The sequence below is a fragment of the Delphinapterus leucas genome, chromosome 5 (assembly GCF_059928025.1).
Source record: "Delphinapterus leucas isolate spDelLeu-1000000601 "Yukka" chromosome 5, BTC_Dleu_Yukka2, whole genome shotgun sequence".
In the NCBI taxonomy this organism is placed as follows: Eukaryota; Metazoa; Chordata; class Mammalia; order Artiodactyla; family Monodontidae; genus Delphinapterus; species Delphinapterus leucas.
The window spans coordinates 42,627,257-42,647,330 of record NC_143133.1 but is presented as its reverse complement, the minus strand read 5'-3'; the positions used below and the strand labels follow the sequence as shown (position 1 = coordinate 42,647,330).

The following is a 20,074-nucleotide window of genomic DNA, read 5'->3' as shown; positions in this document are numbered from 1 at the left end:
ACCAGAGAATACATGGGTCACTTTAAGTCTGAAAGGACTCTGCGTTTGGCTGCCAGGAAGTGAAATTTCACGCTCAATCACAGTAACCAAATTGGGTCTTGTGGTTCACATATTTTGTTTCCCTTTTGCATCAGGGCTTTGACTTTTTAACTTCCACTTAAGCTGCTTCATTTTGCACATTTCTTTTAACTTGCCTCAAATCCTGTGTAAAACGGGCATTCTGACACTTATGAGGTTTGTACTATGTACCAGGCACTGCTTGGGGCACTCCAGTTATTGGAGTGTACATGCTACAGGGTATGAGGTGTAAAGATGAACAAACAAAAAATAGAATTTAGACTTTGGGGTTGTTGTGAAGAAGAGGACAAGAGGAAAATGAAGAGAGGGGAGAGCACTTTGGAGAAGGTGATGGTTGAGATGAAAGAGAAAGGCTGAGAAAGTAGAGGAAGAGAGAGGAGGAGAATACATGAAAAGGAGCTTACAGAAAGTGAGAAAAGAGAAGCTGTGTAGAATAATGAACTGAAGGACACAAAGAATAGGGTAGAAAGAGGAAAATGGCTGAATGTCGTGGGCTGGGTGGGAAGAAGTCTAAGGGTAAGGGTGGAAAAGAGAAAAAGACAGGAGAGGCTGATTATCTGTAGAAGAGGTTGGGTGAGAAGGACGTAATTGTGTCCCCACCCCCCAAATGCAGAAGTCGAAGCCCCAATCCTCAATGTGATTATATTTGGAGGTAGGACCTTTAAGGAGGTAATTAAGTTTAAATGAGGTCATGAGGGTGGAGCCCTGATCCAACAGGGTGTGTGTCCTTATAAGAAGAGGAAGAGATTGTGTTCCTGTCCTGCTAGAAAGAAACACAAACCCACCCATTAGCAGAGAGGCTGTCTAAAATCATAATAAGGTCACAGACATCACAAAAACACAACACCAGATGCTGCCCTGCCCACCAGAAAGACAAGATCCAGCCTCATCCACCAGAGCACAGGCACCAGTCCCCTCCACCAGGAAGCCTAAACAACACACTGAATCAACCGTACCCACTGGGGGCAGACAAAAAAAACAATGGGAACTAAAACCTGAAGCCTGTGAAAAGGAGACCCCAAACACTGTAAGTTAAGCAAAATGAGAAGACAGAGAAACACACATCAGATGAAGGAGCAAGGTGAAAACCCACCAGATCAAACAAATGAAGAGAAAACAGGCAGTCTACCTGAAAAAGAATTCAGAGTAATGATAGTAAAGATGATCCAAAATCCTGGAAATAAAAAGGAGAAAATACAAGAAACGTTTAACAAGGACCTAGAAGAACTAAAGAGCAAACAAACAATGATGAACAACACAATAAAAGAAATTAAAAATTCTCTAGAAGGAACCAAGAGCAGAATAACTGAGGGAGAAGAACGGATAAATGACCTGGAAAATAAAATAGTGGAAATAACTGTTGCAGAACAGAATAAAGAAAAAAGAATGAAAAGAATAGAGGACAGATTCAGAGACTTCTGGGACAACATTAAACACACCAACATTTGAATTATAGGGGTCTCAGAAGAAGAAGAGAAAAAGAAAGGGACTGAGAAAATATTTGAAGAGATTATAGTTGAAAACTTCCCTAATATGGGAAAGGAAATAGTTAATCAAGTCCAGGAAGAACAGAGAGTCCCATACAGGCTAAATCCAAGGAGAAACATGCCAAGACACATATTAATCAAACTACCAAAATTAAATACAAAGAAAAAATATTAAAAGCAGCAAGGGAAAAACAACAAATAACATACAAGGGAATCCCCATAAGGTTAACAGTTGATCTTTCAGCAGAAAATCTGCAAGCCAGAAGGGAGTGGCAGGACATATTTAAAGTGATGAAAGGGGAAAACCTACAACCAAGATTACTCTACCCGGGAAGGACCCTATTCAGATTCAACGGAGAAATTAAAACCTTTATAGACAAGCAAAAGCTAAGAGAATTCAGCACTACAAAACCAGCTCTACAACGAATGCTAAAGGACCTTCTCTAAGTGGGAAACACAAGAGAAGAAAAGAACCTACAAAAACAAACCCATAACAATTAAGAAAATGGTAATAGGAACATACATATCGATAATTACCTTAAATGTAAATGGATGAAATGTTCCAACCAAAAGATATAGACTGGCTTAATGGACACAATAACAAGACCTGTACATATGCTGTCTACAAGAGACCCACTTCAGACCTAGGGACACATACAGACTGAAAGTGAGGGGATGGAAAAAGATATTCATGCAAATGGAAATCAAAAGAAAGCTGGAGTGCAATTCTCATATCAGACAAAATAGACTTTAAAATAAAGACTTAAAAGACAAAGAAGAACATTACCTAATGATCAAGGGATCAAACCAAGAGGAAGATATAACAATTGTAAATATTTATGCAACCAACATAGGAGCACCTCAACACATAAGGCAAATGCTAACAGCCATAAAAGAGAAAATCGACAGTAACACAATCATAGTAGGGGACTTTAACACCCCACTAGCAGCAATGGACAGATCATCCAAAATGAAAATAAATAAGGAAACACAAGCTTTAAATGATACATTAAAGAAGGTGAACTTAATTGATATTTATAGGACATTCCGTCCAAACACAACAGAATACACCTTCTTCTCAAGTGCTCATGGAACATGCTCCAGGATAGATCTTATCTTGGGTCACAAATGAAGCCTTGGTAAGTTTAAGAAATTGAAATCGTATCAGATATCTTTTCCAACCACAGCGCTCTGAGACTAGATATCAATTACAGGAAAAAAAACTGTAAAAAATAAAAACACATGGAGGCTAAACAATACACTACTTAATAACCAAGAGATCACTGAAGAAATCAAAGAGGAAATCAAAAAATAACTAGAAAGAAATGACAATAAAAACACGATGATCCAAAACCTATGGGATGTGGCAAAAGCAGTTGTAAGAGGGAAGTTTATAGCGATACAATGCTACCTCAAGAAACAAGAAACATCTCAAATAAACAACCTAACCTTACACCTAAAGCAATTTGAGAAAGAAGAACCAAAAAACCCCAAAATTAGCAGAAGGGAGGAAATCATAAAGATCAGATCAGAAATAAATGTTAAAAAAATGAAGGAAACAATAGCAAAGATCAATAAAACTAAAAGCTGGTTCTTTGAGAAGATAAACAAACTTGATAAACCATTAGCCAGACTCATCAAGAAAAAAGGGAGTAGACTCAAATCAATAGAATGAGAAATGAATAGGAGAAGTAACAACCAACACTGCAGAACTACAGAGGATCATGATAGATTACCACAGGCAACTGTATGCCAATAAAATGGACAACCTGGAAGAAATGGGCAAATTCTTAGAAAAGCACAACCTTCTGGGACTGAACATGGAAGAAATAGAAAATATAAACTGTCCATTCACAAACACTGATATTGAGACAGTGATTAAAAATCTTCCAACAAACAAAAGCCCAGGACCAGATGGCTTCACAGGTGAAGTCTATCAAACATTTAGAGAAGAGCTAACACTTATCCTTCTCAAAATCTTTCAAAATATAGCAGAGGGAGGAACACTCCCAAACTCATTCTATGAGACCAATATCACCCTGATACCAAAACCAGACAAAGATGTCACAAAAAAAGAAAACTACAGGCCAATATCACTGATGCATATAGGTGCAAAAATCCTCAACAAAATACTAGCAAAGAGAATCCAACAGCACATTAAAAGGATCATACACCATGATCAAGTGGGGTTTATCCCAGGAATGCAAGGATTCTTCAATATACGCAAATCAATCAATGTGATACACCATATTAACAAATTGAAGGAGAAAAAACATATGATCATCTCAATAGATGCAGAAAAAGCTTTTGACAAAATTCAACACTGATTTATGATAAAAATCCTCCAGAATGTAGGCATAGAGGAAACTTACCTCAACGTAATAAAGGACATATATGACAAACCCACAGCCTACATCGTCCTCAATGGTGAAAAACTGAAAGCATTTCCACTAAGATCAGGAACAAGACAAGGTTGCCCACTCTCACCACTCTTATTCAACATAGTTTTGGAAGTTTTAGCCACAGCAATCAGAGAAGAAAAGGAAATAAAAGGAATCCAAATCGGAAAAGAAGAAGTAAAGCTGTCACTGTTTGCAGATGACATGATATATACATAGAGAATCCTAAGGATGCTACCAGAAAACTACTAGAGCTAATCAATGAATTTGGTAAAGTAGCAGGATGCAAAATTAATACATAGAAATCTCTTGCATTCCTATACACAAATGATGAAATATCTGAAAGAGAAATTAAGGAAACAATCCCTTATACCACTGCAATAAAAAGAATAAAATACCTAGGAATAAACCTACCTAAGGAGACAAAAGACCTGTATGCAGAAAACTATAAGACACTGATGAAAGAAATTATAGATGATACAAACAGATGGAGAGATATACCATGTTCTCGGATTGGAAGAATCAACATTGTGAAAATGACTATACTACCCAATGCAATCTACAGATTCAATTCAATCCCTATTTAAGCCACCAGTGGCATATTTCACAGCACTAGAACAAAAAATTTCACAATTTGTATGGAAACACAAAAGACCCCGAATAGCCCAAGCAACCTTGAGAAAGAAAAATGGAGCTGGAGGAATCAGGCTCCTGGACTTCAGACTATAGTACAAAGCTACAGTAATCAAGACAGTATGGTACTGGCACAAAAACAGAAATATAGATCAATGGAACATGATAGAAAGCCCAGAGACAACCCCATGCACATATGGTCACCTTATCTTTGATAAAGGAGCCAGGAATATACAATGGAGAAAAGACAGCCTCTTCAATAAGTGGTGTTGGGAAAACTGGACAGCTACAAGTAAAAGAATGAAATTAGAACACACTGTAACACCATACACAAAAATAAACTCAATATGGATTAAAGACCTACATGTAAGGCCAGACAGTGTAAACTCTTAGGGCAAAACATAGGCAGAGCACTCTATGACATAAATCACAGCAAGATCCTTTTTGACCCACCTCCTAGAGAAATAGAAATGTAAACAAAAATAAACAATTGGGACCTAATGCAACTTAAAAGCTTTTGCACAGCAAAGGAAACCATAAACAAGATCAAAAGACAACCCTCAGAATGGGAGAAAATGTTCGCAAATGAAGCAACTGACAAAGGATTAATCTCCAAATTTTACAAGCAGCTCATGCAGCTCAATATCAAAAAAACAAACAACCCAATTAAAAAATGGGAAGAAGACCTAAATAGGCATTTCACCAAAGAAGATACACAGATTGGCAACAAACACATGAAAGAATGCTCAACATCACTAATCATTAGAGAAATGCAAATCAAAATTATAATGAGTTATCACCTCACACCAGTCAGAATGCCCATCACCAAAAAATCTACAAACAATAAATGCTGGAGAGGTGTGGAGAAAAGGGAACCCTCTTGCACTGTTGGTGGGAATGTAAATTGATACAGCCACTATGGAGGACAGTATGGAGGTTCTTAAAAAAGTAAAATAGAACTACCATATGACCCAGCAATCCCACTACTGGGCATATACCCTGAGAAAACCATAATTCAAAAAGAGTCATGTACCAAAATGTTCATTGCAGCTCTATTTACAATAGCCAGGACATGGAAGCAACCTAAGTGCCTATTGACAGATGAATGGATAAAGAAGATGTGGCACATATACACAGTGGAATATTACTCAGCCATAAAAAGGGCCAAAATTGAGTTATTTGTGGTGTGGATGGATCTAGAGTCTATCATACAGAGTTAAATCAGTCAGAAAAAGGAAAACAAATTCTGTATGCTAACACATATATATGGAATCTAAAAAAAAATGGTTCTGAAGAACCTAGGGGCAGGACAGGAATAACGATGCAGACATAGAGAATGGAGTTGAGGACACGCGGATGGGGAAGTGTAAGCTGGGACAAATTGGGAGAGTGGCATGGACATATATGCACTACCAAAGGTAAAATCAATCGCTAGTGGGAAGCAGCCACATAACACAGGGAGATCAGCTCGGTGCTTTGTGTCCACCTAGAGGGGTGGGATAGGAAGGGTAGGAGGGAGATGCAAGAGGGAGGAGATATGGGGATATACGTATACATATTGCTGATTCACTTTGTTATACAGCACCAACTAACATACCATGGTAAAGCAATTACACTCCAATAGAGATATTAGAAAAAATAAAATGAAATAAAAAAATGAGAAGAGGAAGAGATACCACACCAGATCTCTCTCTCTCTCTCTCTCTCTCTCTCTCTCTCTTTGTCTGACATGTGAAGACATAGAGAGAAGCCGGCCATCTGCAAGCCAGAAAGAAAGTTTTGGCTGGAAACCAACCCTGCTGGCACCTTGATCTTGGAATTCCATCCTCCAGATCCACAAGGAAATAAATTTCTGTTGTTTAAGCCCCCAGCCTGTGGTATTATCCTGTTATGGCAGCCTTAGTGGACTAACACAAGGCATATGGAGATTTAAAGTTAGCAGAAGCGGCCAGGAGACTCACTGTTCACCCCAACTTGACCACCTCTGGGCACATGGGCAGTAAAATACATTTTACTTTTCTTCCTGAAATTCAAGAGACAGAAGGACTCCGGCTCTGTTGGCAAGGGGATCATGTATTCACGTACATATGTGTCACTAAAAACTGATGGTGGGGCTTTGGGTCTCATTTGTAAAATAGGATTAAACATAGTACCAACCTTACAGCTGTGTTGGGAGGTTTAAATGAGGGTTTATCTAGATGTATACCTCTGTGTAGGAAGAGCTCTCTGTTAGCTATTGTTATTAATAGTGTGTGTGTGTGCAAAAAAAAAGAAATTTTTTTGAAGGGTGAGGGCTCCTGTGGTTTCCCACATAGCAGGAAAATGGGAACAGTTTTTATGTCTCTAGATTATATTAGGTTGAACCATATGACATTGTCATTTCTATAGGTCAGAAACACAGCAAGTGTTTTTAAAATTGGAACGTGTCACATAAAAATCCAGATATGTGGATTTTCTTGAAAAATCTGAAGATCTGGCACCATAGGGTCACATTGCACCTGGACACCCCCCACTGGAGCAGGTGGTGACTGCCCATGTTAGGTGGAGCGTGTGGTTTCAGGCCTCCTGGGTCTCTGCCACATGCTTATTCATTCATGCACAGCAGCTTGGTCCTGTAGATTTAGGATTGTCGCCCCGATGCAGCATATGGTGCAGAGCTACGCTAATGTGTTGCTGACAACAGCCAGAGAAATGGGTATATTTTCTTTCGCAGGCAAAAGCATTAGGTCAGCAATGTAGATTTGTGTAAGCAAATGGAAAGCACAAATCATTCCAAACCAAACATCTTTGGCCTTGAATAATCAAAACAACCAGGGAGAGGCACTCTGGATTTCACTCATCATTTTGCTTTGACAACATGGTGGGAACACTTTCATCTTGGCCAAAATTCTTTCCCTTGACCAGTTTACATTCATGTGCAAGTCCATTCATTGAGTATCTAGTGTGTGTCCATTCCTCTTGCTTGTACTTTTGTTTCTAATCCCCTACTAGATGTCAGTTTGTCCAGTGAGAAGAAATCCCCTAAGACAAAGAGGCTGAGGTAAAAAATTAGCTGGCCAGCCAAAACCAGCAGGCTCCTAACATTAACTAGTATTTGTATTTCACTTTCTGACTTACAAATTTTTCTCACATAATATCTTATTTATGATACCAGTGGGCCCACTGGAGCAGGTACTTATTGTTTTCATTTTCAGTGACGAACAGAGGTTCAGAGCATTCAAATAACTTGCCCACAATCACACAACCAGGAAGGGTTAGGACTGAAACTGCCACACAAGGAGATCACGATTCCAGATTCTTCATTTTTTTAGTAAACTAGGAAGAAAAGCAGCACCACAGCACGGATGAAAATAGGCTTTGCTGTAACTAAGTTAAAGAATAATCTGAGTGTCTTAGTTGTTGTTGTTGTTGTTTTTATGAGATTGGCTGATGCAAATTTAGCATTAAGGAAAATAGAGTATTTAGGTCACAGACGGTAATAGCTCCCCTGTGCCCTAGGCTGTTAGACGGTATCCAGAGTAGTAGTTAGTGCAGCTCTGGAGAGTATCTGCTTCTCCCTAAGGCATCACTAATCAAACTCTACGTTCTTTCCTGCTAACCTTAGATTGGGTTCAGATTTTTTTTCAATGCAGGGCTCTGCGTAGCTGTTACCCATCCCAGGAAATAGATATGGAGCTAGCACTAGGTGTGAAACTCATCTGGTATCCGGTGTTCAGGTATAGATGTCATTTCAAAGGAGGCATGAGTATTTTTGGTGAACCACATAGTGCCTGGGGAAATTCCTCCCTGCAAGTCCAGGGATACCCTAGAGAGAGTTAGGAAGGGAGGTGGTGATGGTCTTTAAATATTTAAGAAGCCAGAGGAAAGAGGTGGACTTCTTGCTACTGATAAAAGCAGAACAAGGACCAGGAGAGAACCATTAAAAAAGAGCCAGATTCTGGCATAAGAAAGAACTTTCTGGTGACCAGTGGTATTTTAATGGAAGAGGCTGCTTTATTAAGTATGAGCTTTTGGCTATGGCCGGTGTTGAAGCTAGAGGTAGGGTCTGTAGTGTGGATAAATTCTCAAAGCCTTTTGGAGACCATTTTATCTCAGACTCGAGGACAAACAGGAGGATGACCAACAATTTCTGTAATATTATAAGGACACCACACATAAATTGTTTTCAAGAAATGAGAGTTTTTAAGTCTCTAAATTATATCGGAATTATATTAAATTGCCATTTTTTTGTTGGTAATAGAATGGTTGAAGTTCAGCAGTTGTATATGGCTCAACATAATTTATACAAAGGCAAGGGAATAGACTCAATTCTTTAGACCTATGTCATATGGAGAAAAGGGATGCATGAGAAACTGTGAAGACTTCACTGTGCATAGCTTTTGGGTTGTTCTGGACTGAATTGGGCTTCCCCAAAAGTCACATGTTGAAGTACCTCACCATGGGACTATTTGGAGATACCAACTTTTAAAGGGGTGATGAAGTTCAAATGAGGCCCTGAGGATGGTTCTTAATCCAATCTGACTGGTATCCTTATAAGAAGAGGAAATTGGGACACACAGAGAGATACCAGGGATGCTCTGCACAGTGGAGAAACCACATGAGGACACAGTGAGAAGGCAGCCATCTGCAAGTCAAGGAGAGAGGCCTCAGAAGGGATCAAACCTATGACACCTTGGTCTTAAACTTCTAGCTTCCAGGACTGTGAGAAAATAAATTTCTGTTGTTTAAACCACCTAGTCTGTGGTATTTGGTGCAATGGGTATATGGATATATGGAGGGGAGCAGTAGGGGTGCAGGGAGTGAGGAAGGTGGGTAAGAGACAGATTTTCAAAGCTCCCCATGACAATGCCAAGGAACATGGTCTTTATTGTGAAAGAAAAGAGGGGATGCTAATGATCTGAGGAACTGATATGAACACCTGTGATAAAATGGGTTGGTAATTCAAAGAATCCCTACACTGAGATTCTACTGATGTTAAATTAGATTTTAGAGTGGCCAGGGGTCAAAATTACTCCTAAGAAGTCTTTTCTAAAAGAATTAATGATGTAAGAAAGAAACTGAAACAAGCACTTACCAGTTTAAGAGAATAAGCTGCTTTGAGGTGGCAAGGCCACCAGCTAAAGTTTTAATGACAGCTCTCAAATATCATTAGTGTACATCTGGCAGGATGAGTTTTAAAGCAATGACATCAGCTATGGTTTTCTGTTATTGGTAGTATAAGAAGGCACTAAAAGTGTAAATATTTAATACTGGTTTGTAATTAGCTTTTGATTGATTAGGACTAACTTCTTTCCCTTGACTTAGAGGCAGAGAGAGACAAATGCATGTTCGACTTTGAGCTTCCTTCTAGCTCTGTGGCCTTTGACAAGTCACATTACCTTGCTCTAATCTTTCAAATGGGATTAAGTCTCCCTCTCTGCTGCCTTGCAGATGAGTGATGAGATGGGGTAAAAAGCCATTCCATGAGATTATCAGTATGTCAAACAGAATCACACTATGTTCATGGTGGGAAAAATCTCTATTTAAAACAAATGTTATAGAAAACAGCCTTGTGGTTGCCAAGGGGGAGGAGGGTGGGAGGGATGGGTTGGAAGTTTGGAATTAGCAGATGCAACGTATTATATATCGGATGGATAAACAACACGGTCCTATTATACAGCACAGGGAACTCTATTCAATATCCTGTGATAAACCATAATGGAAAAGAACATGAAAAAATGTATATATATATATGTATATGTATAACTGAATCGCTTTGCTCTGCAGCAGAAATTAACACAACATTGTATATCAACTTCAATTAAATAAATTTTAAAAATGTTAATTGGAAATGTCTACTGAAGAATTAGTTAAGAACAGAGCTCTGGTAGAGAATAAGGAATCCTTTCCAGGACTCCATGTAGCAGGGTGGAAAATGTTTGGGTTTTAGAGATGGGAACAACTTTAAATACCTGCTCCATCCCTTAGTGCTCATAGGACATTGGATAAGTGACTCACCTCTCTCATCTGAAAAATGGGGACACGTAGTAAGTACATGTAAAGTACTGGCACATAGTAGGTTCTTAATAAAAAGCCTCTACTAAACTCTTGTGGCAAACTGAGCAACTTCGGAGAAGCCATTTCATCAATTATTGGGACATGCATTCCACTGACCATTATTGAATACCTATTGGGTATGCAACAAAATAACTTAGGGAAATATTTATTTGTGTGTGTTCTCCACTCCCAACTTATCCCAAGAATGTTGCCCGGCTTTTTGTACTTCCTTGTTTCAAGGTTGTATAGGCAGAGCAGAAAGCAGAAGTTTCTTGAAAATAATACTTTTTCCTTTCTTTTCTGAAAGTCCAAGCCCAAGAGTATATGGTGGGAAAGGGGAGAATGCAGGGCCTTTGATGGGAGATTTCCCCAGACCTGGAGGGACTGGGGTCAGATATTGTGGATCTGTGAGAAGTGGAAACGCTCACTCTTTGTGACCAGACCTCAGACTAGGATTGCTCAGACCCCAGGTTCCTGGCTGGACAGTGACTGACAGTTCCCAAGCAGGGCTGGAGAGCACAATTCACAGACATCAAAAGGACAGGCAACTTATAAAAGCGGGCATAGCTGACTGAAGGAAGACCTTGCCGGTATCGGTATCTGTGGGAGTAGGAGCCTGATCATTTCTGAAAGTAAAAGTTTCTGCTGCCATTAACTCTTAGAATCAAATTTAAGTTGTATTAAATAAAATGGAGAAATATGAAATTTCTTGCAGACCTGTGTCTGTAGATTGATTCACACCTACTATAATTGTAAGGCACTGGAAAATCTAAAGATGAATTCATTCCTACTCTCTGAAACTCACCCTACGTGGGAACTGGCGGAAGTCATATGAGCCCTGCATGAATCACTGTCATTCAAAGCACCACAAGATCCTGATGTGGTATCGCGCTGCAGGAAGAGTTTTCAGTCACAAGAGGTAGACAGCTGAAATTTGCAAAAGGCAGACAGCCAAGAGGATGGATAAAAATTTCCCCTGAAGGGATGTACTAAAATACACTCTCCCCCAATCACTGTGTGCCGCTACCACTGTTATGTAATTGCCATAGTTGTAAACTCATAAAAATTTTGCAGACTCTGAAGTTCTTTAGGAAATATGCCTGCTTGATATGAAGTTTGGAAACTGGTGATGGAATAGGGAACTGTATGGTTAGTGATTTCCATAAAAGTGCTTAGAGTTTATCTCCACGGAGATTGAAAGCTGAGAAGGCTCTCAGAGGTCAACCAGCTCCTCTTGGACCTTCCATTCCCACCCCCTGTCATCTTAAGGGTTAAATCTGGATTTAGTGAGGCCTCAAGGTTGTTGTTTTGAAAGACCACTATGACAGTCAAGGCTTTGGTGTAGCAGGTTTAGGAGACTGGGTCCAATGAGCATCTTCATCCCTTAGCTGCTGTGGCACCAACTACTGCCATCTCCCACCTGGACAAACATCTCTTCCTAACTGGAGGTTTAGTCTCTGCCCCTGCTGTACAGACCGATTAATCATCTTAAATTATTATTCTAATGAACCACCAGGGAGTTACATTCTTGTTACTTTCTTTACAAAGTTTTAATGATTCCTCCATTAAAAATATCCAAACTTTGTGGTTTGGCATTCAAGGCTTTCTAGGATCTGATTCCAGCCACGTTTTTTTTTCTTTTTTTAACCAAGTCTTTTTTTTTATTTTTCCAGAAAATAACATAACTTTTTATTCATTATACATTTCTATAACAATATAACACTATTTTCCAACATTTTCTAGCTTAATGCATTTTCTTACATTTCTTTTTTAGAATTTTCTTAATTTTTTTTCTATTTTTAAATTAAGATACAATTGACATATAACATTATATTAGCTTCAGGTGTACAACATAATGATTCAGTAATTGTATATATTGTGAAATAATCACCACAATAAGTCTAGTTAACATCCATCACCAAACGTACTTATAAATTTTTGTTCTTGTGGTGAAAACTTTTAAGATCCAACCAAGTCTTTTGAGCTCATTTCCCTCTTCTTTCTATGCACACCCTTTGTTCTACCAGGGAGGCTTTCCTGCTACTCCCCACATTGGTCTCTTTCATACTTTTGTTGATATTCTTTTCACTGCCTGAAATTCCCCTCCCATTAATCCTTATCCATTCTTCAAGGCCAAGTGACACATTATCTCCTCTGAAGAGTCATTCCTGGGTAAGGGATACAGAGCATCACATGGACTTGAGTTTGAGACCATACTCTGCCCCTTACTTCCTGGAAGACTTCTGGCAGGTTACAGCTTTTCTCTAGGGCTCAGTTTGTTCATCTGTGAAATGGGCAAGTCAACACCCACCTTGTAACCTTATAAAGGACACATGGGTTATCACATTGTAAAGTACTTAGCACAATTCCTTACACTTGGTATATGTCAAAAAATGTTACCTATTACTCTGATTATTCCAGGGACCCAAGGTCTCCTTTTCTCTGAATTCCCATTCACTTTGAACCCCTCTTATAGCCTTCCTTGTAAACCTAATTTTGCATTTTAGACATAAGAGCACACATTTTATTTTCTCCACTCAATTGATGGCTCCTTGAGGTGGGATCATGTTTTATCCTACCTTTTGCCCTTGCTTTGCCCTCTATACACAGGCCCTCAAACCATAGGCAGAGGTTGGCCTTTTGGGTGTGAAAGCCAAGAAGGACAAGAATTTGCTTTGCTGTTACTTTTCTCTTCCTTCTAAAAATTGACAATATTTTAAGAAAAAAGTCAATTTCCTTTGACAGGAGAATCCGAGTTTGGGGGCTTTGGTTTCATAGAAATATGGAAGACAATTCGTGAAGTGACTGGTGGAGATTGATAAATTTCAAGTAAATCTCGGGAAACGTCATTGGCTTGAAGGCCGTATAGCCTCAACTCACTGGGCCAACCCAATCATTTCCCAGCATGCATTCCGAGTCGCATGGTTTGTATGATACCCTTCGGGGAAAAGAAGTCGTTTCATATTCTAACATGTTGGAAACATTAGAGTCTAATGACCCCCTCATGGAGAGACAGAGGACATGTTAAGGAACTAAAACATGTGAGAATTCCTGCAGTAAAGAAACAAGCATCTAATAGCTAGTAAGAATAACTAAAATTCATGGAGCTCTTATATGCCAGACACGTTGATCGTAGGCCCTTTTCATGAATTCTCTAATTAAATCCTCAAAGTGCCCCCATAAGAATGTATATAATGATCCTCACGTAACAGGTGAAGAAACTGATGATTGAACGGGTCCAAGTTCACATGGCAGTTAAGGGGTGGAGCAGGGATCTGAAGTCAGATGTTTGTGACCCGAGAGCCTGAGTTCTGGTCCTCTGTGGTGTATAGTTTTTCACTTTCACAAATTTGCCTGCCCAGGAAATACTTTTGGTTATCTTCTTATTAATAACCCATGAAGCTGGTATTCCTTGAAATGCACTTGGGGAAATAGCACCTCAACATCCACAGGGAAGCAGCCATGACCTTTACATCTCTGTGCCTTTGTCCCCTGGCTTCTGCCTGGATGCTCTTGACCCTTTTGTCTCTCCCATGATATTTTACACCTCCTCCAAGGTCTAGTTCAAATGCAACTAGATGCTGTCTTTGATTTCAGCAGGCTGATTTGCAAAGCCCCTCTTTGTGTTTGCCATGAACTTTCCAGGCTGTTACCATTTGGTCTCTCTGTCAAGGGTCAAGTTCAAAGAGCCTTGATAAAGGTTCTGGCACTGAGTAGACACACAATTAAGGTTTATTGAATTGCGATGGTGTCTTTTTCCCAGGCGCCCTAGGGGTTGATTCCGGAGTCTGGGGCTTCTCAGGTCCTGATCTACAGACTTGGGGTGTGAGGCTGTAGCTGGCAACCTGGGCTAAATCTGGTTGAAACTCTTTACAGGTTCAGACAGCGTGGCTTCTGCACTCCCTGGCAGCTCATTAGTTAATACTCTCCTCTCTTGTCTCTCACAGATGTTGCCTTTCTCTCAGCCTCTCTGAGGTGAGAAGGCACGATTAGGTCACAATGGGCTGATCATCTGTGTCCTTTTCGGTACAACCCTGACCTGTCCTTTCCAGGGCTCTGTCCAGGTTTCATCACAAAGCCCCCCAGTGACTGCGCCTCAGATGAGTCAGCTGGCTTGGGGCTTCATTAGAAACTCTAATTGCCTTTTTTTTTTTTTTAACCTCTTTATTGGAGTATAATTGCTTTACAATGGTGTGTTAGTTTCTGCTTTATAACAAAGTGAATCAGTTATACATACACATATGTCCCCATATCTCCTCCCTCTTGCGTCTCCCTCCCTCCTTTTTTGTTTTTGTCCTCTTTGGGGCCTCCTCGGGCCCAGAGGTGGGGCCTGGAGGGTCTGGCTTCTAGAAATGCTGCCAGCTGCCATGGGAGCCCAAGATGGGAAGTGCACGCTCCATCCCTGGCAGTCACCTCACGCCACACTGCACATTTCGTGGCCGCACCCATCCCCAGGGTGCACTCAGGCGCCACGCAACCCCTGGCCATCCTAGCTCTCCGGCTGCCTGCGATGAGGTCACAGGGTGGGGTCCTGGAGATCCCCCTCCAAATAGGGTGGGGGCTTCCCCAACTGGCCTGGGAATGGCCAAGAGGACGAGAAGGAGGAGATGCTAATCATCTTGTCTGTCCAACCCACCGTTCCCTTTCTTGAGGTTGCATGGCTGGCTTGGACAGAACAGGAGGGAGAGAGGGAGAACAGAGAGGGTCTGGGAAGGAGCAAGACAGTGAAGCCACAGGCGGGGTCCCTCACTTCCTCCATTCACAAATGCGGATGGAGAAAGGAAGTAATCCTTTCTCCCTGCGACCTTGCCATGAGTTGATGGAACTGCCTTCTCAGTTTTCTACAATCACGCCCTTCTCTCTGATCTGAATTTCTCTCCTTTCCCTGAGATCACAGAAGGCAGGGGACGTCGCTGTAATCCACTTTATGTCATCAGAATTTGACACACAAGGAAAAACAGTCCAGAAACAGATCAACAGCTGGTACAGCAAAGCAGGTAGAGCCCTTTGCACCCCAAGAGCCACGTCTTCGGGGCAGCATCTCACTTCCTCACCCAGGCCTAACTGGCTTGTTGCTAGAGTTTCTGCAGCAGCGGGTTTCACAGACTGAGGTTGCTTAGATGTCCCAAACCACTCAAGCTCCAGCAAACCTACAGGGTTTTCTGAGTACATGTGTGTGCGTGAAGAATGAATGTGAGCTCTGCTAAAATCGCACCCTGCTGGGGGGATTTGCAGATCTCTGTGGATATCTAGTTTTTTGCACCTGGAATTCTGCTTTGGAAAGAAAGATGGCAACACTGATAACAGAGACTTTCTCAAGGAAATAATAACGACACAGCAGACAGTTACTTGCCCCTCTACCTAAAACCACAGGATGCTTCTCCTATGACCCATGCATAGAAAAACCAGGACTGTCTTAGGCTCTCTGCTCCCTACCTGTTTCTGAGGCACAATCAAGAAGACACAGCCACCCTATTCAGATGAGAGCATTGCCAGTCAACGAAAACTTCACAGATTTTGAATTGAACTTTTTCACTCTGCCCAGGACACAATATCTATAACAGTCCTCTCATGTCACTCCAAAGGAAAAGTCAAACGATTTATTTAACTTTTAAAAAACATAGGCTGCAAAACAAGTTTATAAGAAGTCAGAGTAAGCACACTTCAGAGACCTTCTGGAAGGATGTTAAAATCTTCCACGGGAAAGATTTCTGAGTTAATAGAAAGATCATAGCTCCGGAAGTTGAGCTGCATATCATGGGATAAGAAAACATAGGTAATCTGACCTTTGCAATAAATGAGCCCATCACCACACAGGTGAATGCTAGGCGCATCAGATTGGAGATTTTGAAGATCTGCACATACTTTCTGAGAGAAATGCCATTTTTCATACAGTCAAAAATAGTTCACAGCTGTTCCTGCGACAAGCGGAATAGAAAGTAGAAAACACTACAGCTGAGGTTTTCCAACCTCTGACTTATCATTTGTTGACATACTTTCTACAAGTTCCCCATTTCTCTACAAGTAGCTGTCTTAAGTCTTTCCAGTAAATATTGTTGACAAAGGCCAAATAGAAGGGAAAAAAACTGCAGTGAAAATAGAAGCTTACCTTTTCTAGGCATTGCTGACATCAAACCTTGCCCCAAATCATGAGGGTTTCTTGCTTTGGTTGTCCCATGAGTTTAGAAACCATTAAAAAAGTTTACAGCAGAAATATGTGTTTATCATTCAAAGCAGCTTCAAAACAACACAAAAAAAACTTGATGAAAAATAAAGTGCCCGTCTGCGCGTGAGAATGCTTTTGAAGCTTGGAGTTCATGCTGCTGTGCAAAGTTTTGCAACTGTCTTTCTCAGTTTAAAAAACCTCCCTCTCCTCCCCGGCACTTGCCAACTTCTATAATTTAAAGCAGCTGTGATCCTTCCCATAACACTCACATTTCAAAGAGCTTAATATATACTCTTGTTAGGAATCAGTGGGAGTGGGTGACGTCCTTCTGCAAACCTCAGGCTGAGGCAAATGAAAAGCAAGGGTTTCAGATATCTAAACAGTTCTGTTTCTCTCTTTTATGCATCGCTCTTCTCACCGTGTTCCTTCAAGTGGCTTTTGCCTTTTAAAGTGATGCCTTAAGACCAAGTGGTATCACTTCACTGGAAGCAAAAAGCACATAGGAAAGTTTAGGTTCCTACTTATGGAACAGTAATGCTAGTGAAATTGTGTTTAAACATCACTTTTGCTGATACAATTATTTCCATACAATTCCTCCCTAATGTTTCTGTTTGAAAATTTAAATTAGTGTACATTATGTTTTACTAAGAGGGGAAAATATCTAAAATGATGTTATTTACATTGGTCTTATTTTAACCTTCATTCTGTATGCAAATCATAACCTCAGGGAAGAAAATTTGCTTTGCAGTCTTTCTGTGTACCTGAAGAAATCTTCTGACATTAAGTCTGTAACCAATGTTAGTAATTTTTACAATTTCCACCACCCTTACTAAACTGCCATTAATCTCTCTCTCTCTCTCTCTCTCTCTCTCTCAACACACACACACATTTGTGAATTGACATTTCAGCAAACGTAAAATGTGGTCAACTGAAAATGGTGATTTAAAAAATATTTATAGTCTATCTTAAAGCATGTCTTGCTCAGCGCCTGATAGATGGTAAGTGCTTAATAACTATTTACTGGATGAATAAAGTATTGTGTAGGCTCAGGTCAACCAACAGTTTTGACAATTTTGGTTTGCATATATGTTCCCATAGGGAAGGTTAATATGTCCAAGGTTGTACAGAGATTAAGCATACGACAATGTTACCTCCGCCAGATTTAATGAATGGTTATGGTATAATAAAATTCCCTAAATGAATACAGAAAACATTCATTAAACAAATAAACCATTCAGTGGAGAATAGAAATGTTGACACAGGCACAATCCATTAAGTAAGCTCACTGTGTAAGCTTACATAAATAAATTTTGAGACAAAGACCTCGTTCATTGTTTCAAAAACTACAGATTATTTTCCACTGTGTTTTTGAGTCATCTTAAGTAACTATTATTATGCTATGGACAGAGGGTAATACCTCTGAAATAGTGCAAAGAGAAAAAGGATCAGAAACTACAGGGAAATGGTCAGGTTTCAGATTTCCTTTGCTATAAAAGCAAAGAACAAGGTGGAGCATATTTTTCGCTCTGGCTTCTACTGAGGAGACGTCCAGAGGCACAAGCACAGGTGGTGTCATACACCTGGATCAACCATTCCAGATATATCTGGATCAATCTGTTCCAGATTCCAGTAACACATCTCTAATGTGTTACTTAATTTCTTTAAGTGTTGGTTTCCTTAATTGCAAAAGATTAAATACAAATATGTTCAAACAACTGATTTGCATATATACACCTAATACTGTATTTTCCAATAATATTAATAAGCACCTCACTACGTATAAGGTACTTAGCAAGACCTATTTATCAGTCACCTTGATGTAACACAGCACCTAGCATTATTTCCCCTGACCAGTACCAAAATTGGTAATGGACATGGGATGCTGCTCTAACAAAATCCTAAACTTGGTGGCATTGGCATAAGAGTCAATAGTCAAGGAAACTGATACCAAATGCTGGAAAGGTGAGATGCTACGTTTTGCAGTGACAAAACATTTGGTTAAACTGACAGCTACCACAACTTGGAAGGCTCCGTGTGCCAAGTAACCTTGTAGATCTAGGAGAAAATGCGGGGAAAATCATTAGTTGTGTGTGGTGGACACTATTGACTGCACTGGCAAGTGTTTCAAGAATGAGATGAGCCCAGGAAAGAAATAGCTAAATTACAAAGAGAAATAAAAGGGAATAGAGACAGTACATAAATTTGATGACTTGCAAGAGACTGCCAATTTTTTTGAGGGACTTATATTGTTAAAAATAACCATAAGCCTATCTGAAAAATGTCATGAAAGACTGAAAACCACTTCTTCCACTAGCAAGAGGTGGACTGTTGGCTGCATGGAGGGCCAGCTCTTCAATACACACCTCAGAGGTGGACAAGGGGACCCTCTCAGAAGGAATAACTTCTGGCCATAGAGAAAAACAGACAAGGAGTTCCCCAAGAGAGCAGATCCGGTGCCTTATGAAGAATCTTCTCTACCCACAAGGCAGAGGGTGGGTGTGTCAACCTGGCCATATGCAGTATCAATGACTGCTGTGTGTCTCCCAGTTTTTCCTTTTCTGGACAGGATTTTTTATTATAGCTATCCTATTGCTATTATGCCATTTATACTTTGTGTGTATTTGTGTTTGTGTGTGTGTGTGAGAGAGAGCACACTTGTTACTTTGGTTTATCGATCACTTTCTTTTTGGTTCATAGGACACTGGGTCAAGAGATGCCTCATCCAGACTTAGACAAGAACAAGAACTTCACAGAACCAGAAGTCCTGGACTTTGAGCTGGTTGCAGTGACCAGATGGGAGTTCCTTTGGGGAGGGGTAAGTGTGCTCTGTGTTTGAAAAGAGGGAAGGAAATCTCGATATATTTGGTGACCAGTGGGTAAACTATAGAGGATACTTTAAGTGTTTACTGGTGTCTACATTTTCCTCACCATTTCTCAGCCTCTCTTGTAGTTTGGTTGACCATGTGACTGATTTCTGGGCAATTTGAGCAGAAGTAATGTAGGTTAATTGTGGGCTGAGGTAGGTAGAAACTGGTATACCTATGCCACATTCTTTCTTTCTCCCTGTCTACAGGGCAAGAAGCAAAAGACTCAGAGGTGCTGAAGCCCTATAACAGAAGGAACTCCACACCTCAAGGCAGACCTGCTACCCAGGAAAGCTGTGTGACCTGCATCAGACATTATTCAGTAATATGCAAACCTATATTGAGTTCCCCCACTGAGTTTGGGGGTTTATTTGTCAGAGTTAGCTAGCATCAGTTACTCTAACACAGATA

The 20,074-nt window shown here is 40.2% G+C and overlaps 1 protein-coding gene across 1 annotated transcript in view; it reads right to left on the bottom strand.

Annotated features, from left to right (window-relative positions):
- Positions 1–17,388, bottom strand: part of C1QTNF7 (C1q and TNF related 7) — a 147,147-nt gene extending 129,759 nt beyond the window's left edge. The window contains exon 1 of the mRNA XM_022566986.2: positions 16,743–17,388. Within this exon, the coding sequence (XP_022422694.1) occupies positions 16,743–16,764 (22 nt within the window). The 5' untranslated portion in view covers positions 16,765–17,388. The remainder of the gene's footprint in view (positions 1–16,742) is intronic.
- Positions 17,389–20,074: the final 2,686 nt, after the last annotated feature.